Source organism: Pseudorasbora parva, chromosome 13, assembly GCF_024679245.1.
Source record: "Pseudorasbora parva isolate DD20220531a chromosome 13, ASM2467924v1, whole genome shotgun sequence".
In the NCBI taxonomy this organism is placed as follows: domain Eukaryota; kingdom Metazoa; phylum Chordata; class Actinopteri; order Cypriniformes; family Gobionidae; genus Pseudorasbora; species Pseudorasbora parva.
The window spans coordinates 10,784,151-10,798,715 of record NC_090184.1 but is presented as its reverse complement, the minus strand read 5'-3'; the positions used below and the strand labels follow the sequence as shown (position 1 = coordinate 10,798,715).

The following is a 14,565-nucleotide window of genomic DNA, read 5'->3' as shown; positions in this document are numbered from 1 at the left end:
AGGCATCCAAGTATCATTTTTATTTGTGTGAGATTGAAAATGGCATCAAAGGTCTGTTCTAACAGATTAATGTTGTACTAGCTAGCTGTGGGTCGTTCTAAGAACTTAGTTCTAGGAACTAGCCACCAGGGTGGTTCCCTGAAATTGTCTTGGTTACGTATATAACCCTTGTTCCCTGAGGAGGGAATGGAGAGTTTTTTTTTTTTAATTTTCAAATTCTCGGGCAAGTCAAGTCAAGTCAACTTTATTTATATAGCGCTTTTATAATGACAATTGTTTTAAAGCAGCTTCACAGTGATAAACAGGACAATATTGCAACAAAATTTGATTCGGCTGTACAGTCTTTCTGGAGAAAACGGTGATGTTATCAGCTTATTTTAATTTATCATATAGCGACTATGTTGGCAGATCAGGATTATAGTTTATACAATTAATTAAGACCTAATAAATACATTTTATTCGGATATTTAGTTGATTAACTTACATTGAAATTTTAATGCAAGTCAGCAGTGACTGCACTGCGCATGCTCGATTGTAAGCTGCGTGTACATGGCGACAGAGTTGATTTCCATACCAAGAAAAGAGATCCTCTACACGGGGGAGAGTTTGCTCTTTTCTCAGTTGACCCAAAGGCCCAGACGGCTGAGGTGCTGTAGCACCAGGTCCCTGTGTTCGCAAACCTGGTCTCGAGAGTGAGGTAGTATGAGCCAGTCATCGAGATACTTGGGTACAAACAATGAAGTAAGGGCCGTAGAAGCCTGACTTAATTTCGGCCAGAGGGACAGTCTCGGTAGCACCCTTCGCCACTATGGTAGCGACTTATGCACGAATGACAGAGGCATTGCCAACTACCAGGGAAAAGCAGACACCCTGGAAGCAGGTAGGAGACCATGCAAACTGAATGAGCCTGATGATTCATGCAAGCCAGCAGGAAAGGTTGGGAAGCTCTATCCAGTCCGATCCTCCCACATGGGAGGCAGAGCATCCTGGTGTGGGGGCACTGTCATCTGCCACATCCTAACAGAGAAGACCAGAGAAGGACGTGTGTTTCACTGGGGTCTGCTCTGACAGGGTCTGGCGCCAGGGGAGACAAGAGTGGCGGGGCCCTTTAGCACCATGCACTGCTATCCACGACCTCTGGGGACTCAGAGATGAGGACATGAGTTCTTTCTTTAACCACAGGGTGCTGCTGACTCTGGGGCAAGCAGCAGGACTAAATTTTCCCCCTCTGCCCTCTACCGGGGGAAGGAGTGGCCCTGCTGCCATCTCCTGGAAAATAGAGATGGGTCCAGCCCTGCTGCTTCAGTGGGGGGGTGGGGGGTGTCCTGAGGAAGCATTGTCTGGGTTTTATTCCACACCGTAACCATCAAGTTTCCCTGGCCACCAGCCAAAGTATCACCAGGGGACTCTACCTCCAATATGGAGGTCATTGAGTCTCAACCACAACATCGTGAATGTCATGTTCCCACAGTGGCTGTTTGAGTGTGCTGCAAGCCTAAACATGTCAAGCATCAGACGGCGACAAAAATTGACCGTACCCAGAAGTGCACGGGCGAGACATCTTTAAAAAGATGTGCCATGCAGACGCTCTTTCGTAAGAGGAAAGCTCTGTAGAGTGTTGAAGTGCCCACTGAAACACACACAAAGCTTTTGCAGATCACCACACAGATCAGCAGGCAGGCAATGTGAGATCACTGGAACATGCCGTCACACCAACACACTAGAGAACCGCACTCGCGTCTTGAAGAACTGAAGAGAACTCCGATTTTCAGGCTTGCAAAAGTGAAAAACGCTCTTGGCTCTGAAACAGAAAACATAATGCAAACATAAGACATAATGCCAGCATCCTTCCTTATATACCCACACGGTGGGGCAGAGCTACGCTATGCAAATTCCGCAGACCCATGGTAATTCCTTGCCACTGGCTCATTTTGTAAGAACTCTAAGGTGATAAGCTTCTAAGCAAACCCCCATTCATTAGACCTCAGTAACAAAGAGTGACTGAACAAAAGGGAACTAAATGTTCCCCTAGGGCCATTTTCCTGGTTGCATTTACACCACCAATAGGAACTCTGAAGTGACATAAGGCGCACTTGTTATTGTCATTTATTTTGTTGGCTCTGAGAATGCCAGAGGCTGAGCACACAGTGCTCCCATTCTCTGTCTTCATTAGTTTACGATCTGTTTAACAGTCCTGTCTAATACATTATTAGATAGAACTGTTATACAAAGAAAGTAGTCTGTATGTGTGGTTGATGCCCAATGTCGCTAGCTGAGTAGACATTACATAATCTTTCACTTGGTCCACTCAATGTTGCATTGGATTTTCTCCTTCACGTATATGTCGAGAGGTCAATCTATCACTGTTTTCCATGTTCGTAGAGTTAGTTTGTATAGTTTATATACAGGCCATAATCTGTTTGTGTACAATGCTTTTTTTTAATGGAGGGTACCAGTATTTTTTGTGCCTTTGACAAATCAACTTACACTTCCGTCACTGCTAGTTCATATTGTGCTGGGTTGGACCCTACCATGAAGATCTGTAGCCATTGTAAAAAGCAAACATCTGGAGTAATATGGTCTCTCTCACGAGTGTCTTTCAAAAGCCTCTCAGCAGCATTTTGGACCAGTTGTAAGCTGTTAAGCAATGATTTATTGATACTAACATATATTTAGATGCAGTAATCTAACCTTGTAAATACAAAAGCATGAATAACTTTTTCGAGATCACACATGGATATAAATGGTTTTACCATCGCTATTAATCTTAAGTGATAAAAACAAGACAAAATAAATGTGTGTAAAAATTTAGCAAAAAAAATATGTGCAGGATTTATGTGCTTCCCTTGTAATCACATCTCATATCATACTATGAGCCCTCATCTGTTTCATCCTTGAATACAAGGGGTATTGGCTGCATCAGTATGCTTCCTCTGTAGTAAAATTGGCTGCTGCATAAAGCAAGAGTAAATAATCATTACTTCTGATGCATTTTCAGGCAAAGGCTTTTGGTGTGGAGGTAATATTGATGTAATAATAATAATAATAATTCACTGCATTTATATAGCACTTTTCTAGGCACTCAAAGCGCTTTACATAGAAGGGGGAATCTCCTCAACCACCACCAGTGTGCAGCATCCACCTGGAATTGCCTTGCATCACATATCTAGAGTAGTTGCAGGTGAAGAGATTGGGCATTACCGGCATTTGCATACTAGTCTATCCCCTGCCACACTTCTTAGGCGATAGGTTGTTTATGGAGAGAAAATTTGAAATGGTCACTACTGCGTTCCACTTTCTTATCTATCGCCTTCTCCAGTAAGAGGTTTGGAGCTGATATTGATGTGCTTCCCTTGTATCACTTATGAATAGAAGGCTACAGATGAAGAAATTGGGCAGTGCCACCACTTTTGTACCACTTACACACCAGTAAATGGGGTGTGCAGAGGGGCTGTTACAGAGCTGAAAAAATAGTCATGATGCCAGAATAGTCATGGCGCCATTAGTGTCCTGTCCCTCTTTCCCATCTGTAGCACCCCTCCAATACAAATATTACCACTTTAAAGCCGATTACCACTTTATCTGTAATTTGGGTAAATACTCAAGAGGCAGTTGCACAGAAGGGCAAATTCAAGGGCAACCTTGTCTCTTTCAAGGCTCCATGCAAGCAGAGAGGAGGTAAGCCTCTCTATAGCCTACGCTTAGTTTTTCAGTTGCTCGCTTTTGCAATTGACTTTAAATGTATTTAAATATTACAGTACACACACTAATTAAATATATAATTTGAATTAAATTACTTTTACATGTGCTTTAACATGATGTTTAGTAAGTGTACTTTAAAGCATGACAAAAGATTACTAAAACAATAATTCAAAAGTTAAAGTTAATTTTACATTATTTAAACAAATTGCACTTAAGGCAGTCATGAAAGTGTGTTGTAAGTATATTTACATGACATTATTATTTCATTATAATTAGGGGCGGCAGTGGCTCAGTGGTTCATGTAGATTGTTCGATCCCCAGTTCTACCTGACCAAGTGTCGAGGTGTCCATGAGGCAAGACACCCAACCCCAACTGCTCCCGACGAGCTGAATGGCGCCTTACATGGCAGACATCGCCGTTGGTGTATGAATGGGTGAAGGTGAGGCAAGATGTAAAGCGCTTTGGATGACCATATATATGCAGTCCATTTACCATTACTATTATACAGTAGCTATTATCGGCAAGTTATTCATCTCAGGTTTATGAATATGGGAATGACGATGCCCACTAGGGCTGGGATGGTATGGATTTTTTTCTTACCGCGGTTGAAAAGCAAGACATTCCCGCGATTCAGTGGTAACTGGGTTTAAAAGCGGTGACGCCCCCTGTTGTGCATCTTGTTGCGAATTTTATCTTCCACAGGGTCAAGACATGATTTAGGCTATGTTTGATTATGCACTGCTAGAGAAAACGAACGTAAAATCGCTGGGTGTGAACTGCGCTATTCAAAACTTGACACGCCTCAATAAGCACAAACTGTGTTAAATAAAATTTCGTCCTGCAGTATTTTTCTACTTTACCACAATAAATGATGAGTCCTTATTTGGGTTAGTAAAAGTGTGGATGAGTCCTTATTTGGGTTAGTAAAATAACGAAATTATTGTTTTTAAGTAGAAAATGTAAAGAGATAAAATACAGAGTAGCATCTATAGTAAATTATATCTTTTTATTCAAATAAAAAAACAACGATGTCATCGTCCATCACGATGAAGTGAACATACTAGTTTAACTAAAATTTGAAGGCTAGAATGTAAACCATTTTTTTCCCCGGTGATGGCAGTGACGATCTCAGACCGGCGGTAGGCGTCACGTGACCGCAGTATTGCAGTAAAACGGTAACCAGCCCTAATACCCACGCTGCATACAGGATGTGGAAATTTGCACAAGCACAGTAGTACAGCACATTTCAATAATCCATATAAAGCACATTTCAATAATCAAGGCTGAAAGTAATGAAGGCATGAGTAACTATTGCCAAATCCTTAAAAGACAGCTGTCAGAGAACACAGACAGCAATCTCAGTTTTTCTATCATTTAGTTGGAGAAAGTTTCTGCTAGTCCAAAATTTACTATCTTCAAAGCACTTAGCTTTGTAAACCATATGGCTTTGTATTAGTAGAAACCCTAGAGTATATTCGAATGATTGTGCACCCCCCAATCGGGGGCTCTGAGACAAGAGATTTATGCATTTTATTTCTGGAAAAATTCCATGATGCAAATATCGTCAATTTGCACCATCGGAGGAATTGTTGGCCAGAGGCTAAAGACTACAGCCAGCAGAGGGAGCCATTTACGCATGTTTTCAACTCGCGCGGGGGGATGGGATATCACACTCACAGCACTCAGCTTGCAGCTGCAGCCTCAGGCATTCATGTTTAAACAGTAAAGAAGTCTTTCAACTTCTCAAACTAATTCCTATGAAAGTTAAGCTTTCAAAGGCATGAACTGAAAACGCGCCAGACTGAACATGCGCTGTGAATCTATGCCGCGGACGCGTTTACCTCAGCTCTCATCATGAGCTCATCCATGACTGTCAATATATCTGAATCCTGCAGCGTTTTGGGCTGTGAGACTCCCTCAGCGGCTAAATCACATATTGAACAGACACGTTCAGTTTTTAATTGAAGTGTCTGTTCTCTAACTGAACTGATTTTATGAAAATGAACGCGGTCGCGGTATGGAAAGTGATCAGTGATTCAGTAATCTAGTAGCGGTGGCTTTGCGAGTGGCCTCGTAGGGCAGCGAAGCATTCTGGGAATTGTTGTCTTTCATCCACATGAGACAAAAATACGTTTTCTGTCTTTTCTCAGTCTAGAAAGCACTAAATAAAAAAATAATTTCCCAATTTTACTACATCAATGACCCAGTTTAAATACAGATTCATCTCCCCAGCCCTGAAGTACTCCTTTAAAAAGGTTGGAGTAAGAGTGGTCAGAGTTGAGAGGAATATAGATCTGAGTATCATCAGCGTGACAATGGTATGCAATATTATATTTTCTCATGATCGAACCCAAGGGGAGCATATAGAAACAAAATAAAATAGGCCCCAAGAGAGACCCCTGAGCTACTCCATAGCTAAACGGTGCATAAAGAGAGGGGACAAGTTTCCAATCATCACCAGAGAGGTATGATGAGAACTAGGGCTGGGCGATATGACAAAATATATCTTCTTCCCTTTTATAACAAAAAATAATTAATATTTTAATGCATACATCCATCAATATTCTCTTTACAAGTTCTCAACTGGTCAAAATAGCATCATATGCAGGCTATGTACACACAACAAGCGCATTTATCCCAGCACACAGCATTGTTTTGAATGTTGGTCCAGACCAAACCAACTAAGCGAACCGAACTAAAAATGTCAACTTAGTTCCCCATGTCTGTCAGTAAATAGCTTAAACGCAGGCATGTTTATAAATATAAAATTTCAAAGCCAGTTAATAGTTTTTAATAGGTAGGCATTTTCAAAATGTAATACATTTCCACTATGTGAACTATGTGAATTTTCCACTAAATTAAAATCGAAATGCAATTTGTGTGTCAACAAAGGTCAGCTCAACTGTCTTTCACTTACCTATAGTTGACAGGCCAGCGGACCATCCACATGCGGTGGTAGGACAGGGAGGTGACTGAGAAACAGGTGACCAGGGTAAGGGTGTAGAAGGTGGAGACAAAAACCTTGCAGAGTCCTTCATTCCATTCATAGTTGGAGTGTTGTCTGCGCAGCTGAATGACACAGTACATAGTGATGGGGATGCCCATGTTGAGAATGTGCGTGCCAGCCAGTGTGCAGATGAGGAATTCCAGTGGCTTCCACTTCTTTTGCTTTGCGCTCACACTAAGGATTCCCCAGGCATTGGCCAGGATGGACACTCCTGAGCAGACCAGCCAGGCCAGTGCATTAGTGCTGATGACCTCATCGTTCATGATGGAGCAGCCTGCTGATGAGAGCTGGTGGGGGGTGGAATGGTGAAAGGTATGGGAGCAGCCGCTGGCAGAGGCAGGTGCCAGGCCCGAACAGGCATTCCTACTGGGACAGGCAGTCCTTCCTCTGGATGTGCTGAGAGGATAGGGTGAGGGGCATAGCAGCGTGAGGGGGAACTGGGGTCGGACAGAGGATAATGTGCACTAAGAGCCAATCCAGTCCTGTATAAATCCTGCAAAAGAAAGGACAAATTTAGGTCTTTAAAGAGTAGCATTCAATTTACTTCAGATAAATTCAATTTGACTAAATAACTCTAAAACTAATACATTTATTTAAATAACAATAGAGGCTATTTACACCAAGTGTAAATAGCAAGTAGATTCTATTTACACTAAGTGAAAAAAGCATATTTTCTTAGCAATAACTGCTATTTACACTAAGTGCAAATGGCGATAGATACTATTTATTGAGTGAAATATCATATTTAGTGAAAATAGTGATACCGTAATTCCTCAAATAAATGACCTTTTTTTTTTTTTAAAAGGGCTTTTATTTACCTGAACTGCAGAAAGTAACAGTTACTAACCAAATACTTATTTTCCACCCTTATTTACAAATAAAATCTTAAAAAATCAGACAATGGATTTTCTGGTTCCCTTTCGGGGAACTCGAGCTGCGTCGAAACGCTGTGAGAACGCCTCTGCGTTAATGCGTCGTGAAGCGCCTGTAGAACCATTCCATCGAAAAATCGATCAGTCGTCGGCGTGATGACGTCATCGACCGGAAGCTATAAAGCGTCCATGAAAACAAACAGGAACTAGCTTCTGAGCCTTCAGCAAGCGATCTGTGTGAACCTGTCTGTCTATTTGGTGTTTTTGTCTGTCTATTGCAAGAGTTTTTCCACCCTTTTGTTAAATATTCCATATATTTACAAAAAAAGAAAAAATAAGATAGATAGAAAAATGGCGAGTGAAAGCAGTCAGTTCAAGAGGTGTGTTCATCCCTGCCCACGCTACATCACGGGTGGGGATACACACCCTCTTTGTGTTGCCTGCTTGGGAGCGCAGCATGCCCAGGCAGCCCTCGAGGGGGCTGCTTGCGAGCACTGTGAGAGACTACCGCTGAGAACGCTGCGCTCCTGCCGGGCACTCTTCGAGGAGGGTGCCTCGGCTCGTGTTCCCCGCGGCTCTGGTCCCGCTGCTGCCGAGGCAGAGCGGAGGCTGCAGTCGTGGGGTTCACAATTGGATGTTGCAGAGGGGTTTGAGACGGGCGCTGCCTTACCTCTGCCCTCACCTGCACCATCCAGCGGCTCTTCTCGGGGCTTGGAAGCACGCATTGCGGTTTCTTCCCCCCCGAGAGAGTTGCTGGTGCTCCAACTATCCAGCTCTGAGGAGGTGGACGTTGAAAGCATCGTGACTGAAGATTCGCCACTTCAGTCCCCTGCGAGTGAGGAGCTCGTTGAGGTTTTGACGCGAGCAGTGGCCAGATTAAATATTGACTGGCCCATTGAAAGATCAGAGGCAGGAAGAAAGAGGTCTAGTAAATTAGATGAAAGATTCCTGCCCTCTCGCGCTTCAGAACCTCAGCGCCGGGGCCTGCCATTCTTTCATGATTTGCACACCGAGGTGGCAAAGTCATGGAAGAGACCGGCATCATACCGTGTGTTCAGCCCACAGACTTCGGTCTATAGCAACATCATCGGGCTGAAGCACTACGGTTATGGGGCGATGCCAAAGGTAGAAGAGACGCTTGCTAGCCATCTCTCGCCTTCCTCGGCATCGTCCCTGAAGGCCCCGACTTTGCCCACCAAAACATTAAAAACAACGTCGGCATTGGTGGGCAAAGCGTACTCGGCGGCAGGTCAGGCTGCTGCATGCCTGCACACTATGGCAATAATGCAGGCATAATCAGGCTGACTTGCTCAGGGATCTTGATGGACGTGATGAGGTGGGGGGTGATATTATCAATGAGCTCAGAACGTCGGCAGATCTTGCTCTCCGGGCCTACGGCTACGGAGAGGCATCTGTGGCTCAACCCCACCGAATTCAAGGAGAGGGAGAAAAAGCAAAGAAGTCAAAGAAGCAAGCTGTGGCGCTAAAGCAGTTTCTCCCTCTCCGGGTCCAGGTCCCTGGGGCTACTGCTGACACCAAGCAGCCCAAGCCGGCATTCGAGGGGCAGGGCTGATCTGAGGACAGTCCTGATCGCCAAGAAGGCCTCGTCTAAGCGTTCCTGACGCCAGAAGTGTCAGAACGCTGAGGGTGGTTCCCCCCGTAGGGAAACGGTGTTTACCCCTGCTAACGGTACCCGTTTCCCTGCGGCACCCTCTGGGGGCCGCGCTGCCAACCCCGCCGCAAAGCCGGGGCGCAGTCGGTCTCCGCGGGCCACCCGAGGGTGGTCCGCGCCCCCCTCGGGGGGCTCCCGAGCAGTCAAGTCAGTTGTTCCCTGCCGGTCCGCCGCTTCAGGGCGCTGTGCTTGCTGTTCAAAGTACACCAGAGGCCAGCCTCGAGAGGCTGGTTCCCTTAGTAGATTTTCTAGACGAATAGAAACATCTGTCAAATATATCTCGTTGGGTCCTGCAGATAATCGAAAGGGGGTACGCCATTCAATTCAAAAGGCGGCCACCTCCTTTCAGCGGTGTCCTACCCACAGAGGTGGGCCCAGAGCAGGCTCTGGTGATGGCACAGGAAGTAGAGACACTCCTGCGAAAGGGGGCTATAGAGAGGGTTCCTCCTCCCGGCAGGGAGTCTGGGTTTTACAGCCGTTACTTCATCGTGCCAAAGAAGGATGGGGGCTTACGCCGATTTTAGATCTGCTTCTATTAAATCGCTCAGTGGCCAAGCTCAAGTTCAAGATGCTCACACTCAGACAAATTGTATCGCAGATCAAGTCGGAGGATTGGTTTGTCACCATAGACCTCAAAGATGCGTATTTTCATGTCTCCATCCTTCCACATTACAGGAAGTTTCTAAGGTTTGCCTTCGGGGGAGAGGCATACCAATATCGAGTACTTCCTTTCGGTCTAGCTCTGTCACCCCGCACATTTACCAAGTGTGTGGATGCAGCTCTGGCGCCGTTGCGTCTGCAGGGCATCCGCATACTGAATTATATCGACGACTGGCTGATTCTAGCGAACACAGAACAGATGGCGGTTCAGCATCGAGATGCTGTTCTCGCGCACATGTCAAAGCTGGGGTTGAGGCTGAACGCCAAGAAGAGTGTGCTTTCTCCGGCTCAGAGAACCACTTTTCTAGGTGTGAAATGGGATTCGGTAATCATGCGGGCGCAATTATCGCCAACACGCATAACATCGATCCTGGCAGCAGTCAAAGAACAGAAGCTAGGCCGGGCCGTCACTGTGAAACAGTTCCAGAAACTGTTAGGTCTCATGGCAGCAGCGTCCAACGTTATACCTTTTGGCCTACTGTACATGAGGCCACTGCAGTGGTGGCTCAAAACAAAGGGATTCTCCCTGAGGGGAAATCCGCTCCGCACGATCAAAGTCACGCGGCGATGCCTACGTGCTCTGGTCATGTGGAAAAACCCGGGGTTTCTATCTCAGGGTCCCGTGTTAGGGGCTCATGTTCGTCGCGTAACGCTAACGACAGATGCCTCTCTCACGGGCTGGGGGGCGACCATGAGTGGTCACTCATCCCAGGGTCTTTGGCAGGAACATCAGCGGCACTGGCACATAAATCGGCTAGAGATGCTCGCAGTGTTTCTGGCATTGAAACAGTTCCTGCCCGACCTCAGGGGCCACCATGTGTTAGTCAGGACGGACAATACATCGGTGGTCGCCTATATAAATCACCAGGGGGGTCTGAGGACAAATTGGCTCATTGGATCCTCCTGTGGGCCCAAGGGAAATTGCTGTCAATCAGGGCAGTATATATCCTGGGGGTCCTGAATCAGGAAGCAGACAGCCTGTCGAGGCAGGGGCCGAGGCCCGGGGAATGGAGACTCCACCCAGAGATGGTGGAGCTCCTATGGAAGGTATATGGGAAGGCAGAAATAGACCTATTTGCTTCGGCGGAGAATTCTCACTGCCCGCAGTGGTTTTCTCTGTCCCATCCAGCCCCGCTGGGGTTGGATGCCATGGTACAGGAGTGGCCGAGGCTACCCCTGTACGCCTTCCCCCCGATTGTCTTGCTTCCAGGAGTTCTGGAGAGGGTACGCCGGGACGGGGCCCAAGTACTTCTAGTGGCTCCGTACTGGCCGACCAGAGTATGGTTTTCGGACCTGATATCTCTCCTGGAAGGCTCTCCGATGGAGATTCCGACCAGGAGGGATCTACTCTCTCAGGCGGGCGGGAGATTCCTGCATCCACGCCCAGAGTTGTGGAAACTGTGGGCCTGGCCTCTGAGGGGGCCAGACTCATAGAGGAGGGTCTCTCGGCCGAGGTCGTTGAGACCATCCTTCACTCCAGAGCTCCGTCCACGAGGAAGCTGTACGCTCTGAAATGGAAGCTTTTCTCAGCATGGTGCAGAGAACGCCAGTGGGACCAAGTTAACTGCCCGGTTGGTACAGTGCTGGAGTTTCTGCAGGCAAGGTTCTCGGCAGGGTTGACCCCCTCCACAATAAAGGTGTACGTGGCGGCCTTGGGTGCCTTCCACGTCCCTTTGGGTGGAGTGTCTTTGGGAAGACACCCGTTGATTACACGTTTCCTCCGTGGCACTTTAAGGTTGAGGCCGGTTATGCACTCGAGGGTCCCAGCATGGGACTTGGCCAATGCCATCTCATCTCTTAAAAGAATAGGAGATATTCAGTCCCTGTCAGTAGGGCCCTCATGCCTAGAGTTCGCACCAGGGATGGTAAAGGCTTTTCTACATCCCAGGCCGGGTTACGTCCCCAAGGTTCCTACGAGCCCACGGGGCCCCATTACTCTCCAAGCCTTTTGTCCTCCTCCTTTCACGACGTCAGACCAGGAAAGATTAAATCTGCTGTGCCCTGTTAGGGTGTTAGATACTTATGTCCACAGAGCTGCCCTGTGGAGAAAGACTGATCAGTTGTTCGTCTGTTTCGGAGCCCCTAAGAAGGGGGCTCCAGTATCTAAGCAGAGAATGAGCAAGTGGGTGGTCGAGGCCATCTCACTCGCTTATGAGGCGGCCGGGCAGCCGTCTCCACTGGCTGTCCGGGCGCATTCTACCAGGGGTATGGCTGCTTCTAAAGCACTTTTGTCGGGGACTTCCCTCCATGATATTTGCAATGCGGCCGGCTGGTCGTCTCCGCTAACCTTTGTCAGGTTCTACGAACTAGACCTGGCATCTACTGTTGGGGCGCAGGTACTCTCATAACCGTGTGCGCTTCGGCTTCACACATACGAGACACTTGGTCCTATGGCGATGTGGGTATAAGCGTTCTCACAGCGTTTCGACACAACTCAAGTTCCCCGAAAGGGAACGTCTCGGTTACGTATGTAACCCTAGTTCCCTGAGGGAACGAGACGCTGCGTCGCTCTGCCATACTCCCGGCGTGTCCGTGATCACTTACTTCAGGCTTTATCAGAAGTTAGTTCCTGTTTGTTTTCACGGACGCTTTATAGCTTCCGGTCGATGACGTCATCACGCCGACGATTGATCGATTTTCCGATGGAATGGTTCTACAGGCGCTTCACGACGCATTAACGCAGAGGCGTTCTCACAGCGTTTCAACGCATCGTCTCGTTCCCTCAGGGAACTAGGGTTACATACGTAACCGAGACGATTTTTGTCTCTCATAGTTGAAGTGTGCCTATGATTACATGCCTCTCTCATCTTTTTAAGTGGGAAAACATGCACAATTGGTGGCTGAATTAAGGAACATGTAACAGAATTAAATGGTGTGGTGTGTAAAGGCAGCAAGGTTAATTTCCCAACCTCAATGGTTTTATAAAGACAAAGTCAATATTATTTTTTTTAATACATTGTATATCCCTAAATGTTAGAGGATTCAAGGCTAAGGAGGGGCAAGGCCAAAACAAACATAAACCATCTAACTAGTAGGGAGATAAACTGATCTACAAAAAAGAAAAAAAGAAAAACAAAACCAATAAAATACACTATCTTTTCTTTGTTGTCTAAGCTGCTAAATATAACTCTCATCACCATGTATTGTCTAAAATTGCCTACCACATTAAATCTGACATCGCTAGCTTTTAATCTAAATCATGCATTAGCATTTCACTAGCCTGTTACCTTGCCATCTCTGCACCCAGGTTTCTACTTTAATCTACTCTGAGTTCATTATACAATGGTGGTGAGCTGGATTACTAATTAGACTCCATCAAACTACTTTTGGTAAATTGGATTAATCAGCAAATATGGTAAGCTATGTCTTCTTCTCCTGTCATTGTCACTTGCACTGCATGCTACATGTTCAGTATATCTCTGTTGGTGAAAAGGGCTTCACATGCGATAAATGTAAGGAGATAGTCAGACTGACGGAGAAGATTTCATAATTAGAGACACGTATCCAGACTTTATTCAAGAGTAGTGAGAATGTAACAGCTTTAGACACTGATTTGGATGCGAATAGCTTAGTGAACTCTGTACATTGTTCGGTTCCGGCTGTAGAGACTGTGATGGCATAGTCACAGTTTTAAAAAACACTCTTCCGTTCCGATTAGAACATCAAACAGGTTCTCCAGGATCCTATTGAAAGCGCATTAGTTATTGGCGATTCTATTACACGGAACGTGAAAAAAAACAAAAACAACCACCAGTCACATGTTTACTGGGAGCCTTAGCTTGACATCAAAGCAAATTTAATTAATGTATGGAGGACCAAATTTCTCAAAATGAAATAATTAAATAAATAATGAATTCAATTAAACAACAATTAAATGTAACAGTTTATTCTGAAATAATTAAATAATTAATTTATTAGTTTAATAATTAAATAAATAAATAAATACATCTGTTTTTTTTTAAATGACATGAAATTGTTTAATATATTTCACAATTACCTCTTCCACACACACTATTGCTATGTTTAAAAATCTATTTTTTCATTATTTAATGTGCTTTTTCAAAAAGACATTTTTCATAATAGTATGCTGCATTTACGAATGACGCCTATTTGACGAATCATGCATTTCCAAAGCAAGATTTTTTCATAATAATAGAGGACATTTTACAAATGCCAATCAACAGGCAGTGGGCGGAGCTTGGCGCTGATTGGTCAAACCTTTCAGATTGATTACTTTTTTCTGTCTGGGTCTGGCAAGGGGCAAAGGGGAAATTGGGGAATTGATAGGAAATTAATATGGCGGTAGGAATTGATCAAGATAAAAACACAGCCTAAACACAGCCACAGTTCTCATAGTTTTCAGGTTTTTAGAAAATTCAATAGAGTCAAAATACATTTTTAGTCACAAATAAGAAATGAGAAGCACCCTTGGTGTTGTGTGATGTCACCACACCACACAGATCGATCTGTCATGTCTGACTCTTCAACTTCAAGCCAATCAGAGACAAGCTCCACCCACTGTCGGTTGGTTGGCATTTGTGAAATGTCCTCTATTATTATTAAAAAAATCTTTGGGAAAATGGTGCTTTGGAAATGCATGATTCGTCAAAGGCGTCATTCATAAGTGCAGCATAGTATTATGAACAACGTC

At 45.2% G+C, this 14,565-nt stretch overlaps 1 protein-coding gene across 3 annotated transcripts in view; it reads right to left on the bottom strand.

The window, feature by feature from the left end:
* Positions 1–14,565, bottom strand: part of LOC137038525 (probable G-protein coupled receptor 153) — a 94,461-nt gene that overhangs the window by 26,204 nt on the left and 53,692 nt on the right. For all 3 annotated transcript variants that reach the window (XM_067413161.1, XM_067413160.1, XM_067413162.1), the window contains exon 2: positions 6,621–7,203. In XM_067413161.1, the coding sequence (XP_067269262.1) occupies positions 6,621–6,973 (353 nt within the window). In that variant the 5' untranslated portion in view covers positions 6,974–7,203. The remainder of the gene's footprint in view (positions 1–6,620; positions 7,204–14,565) is intronic.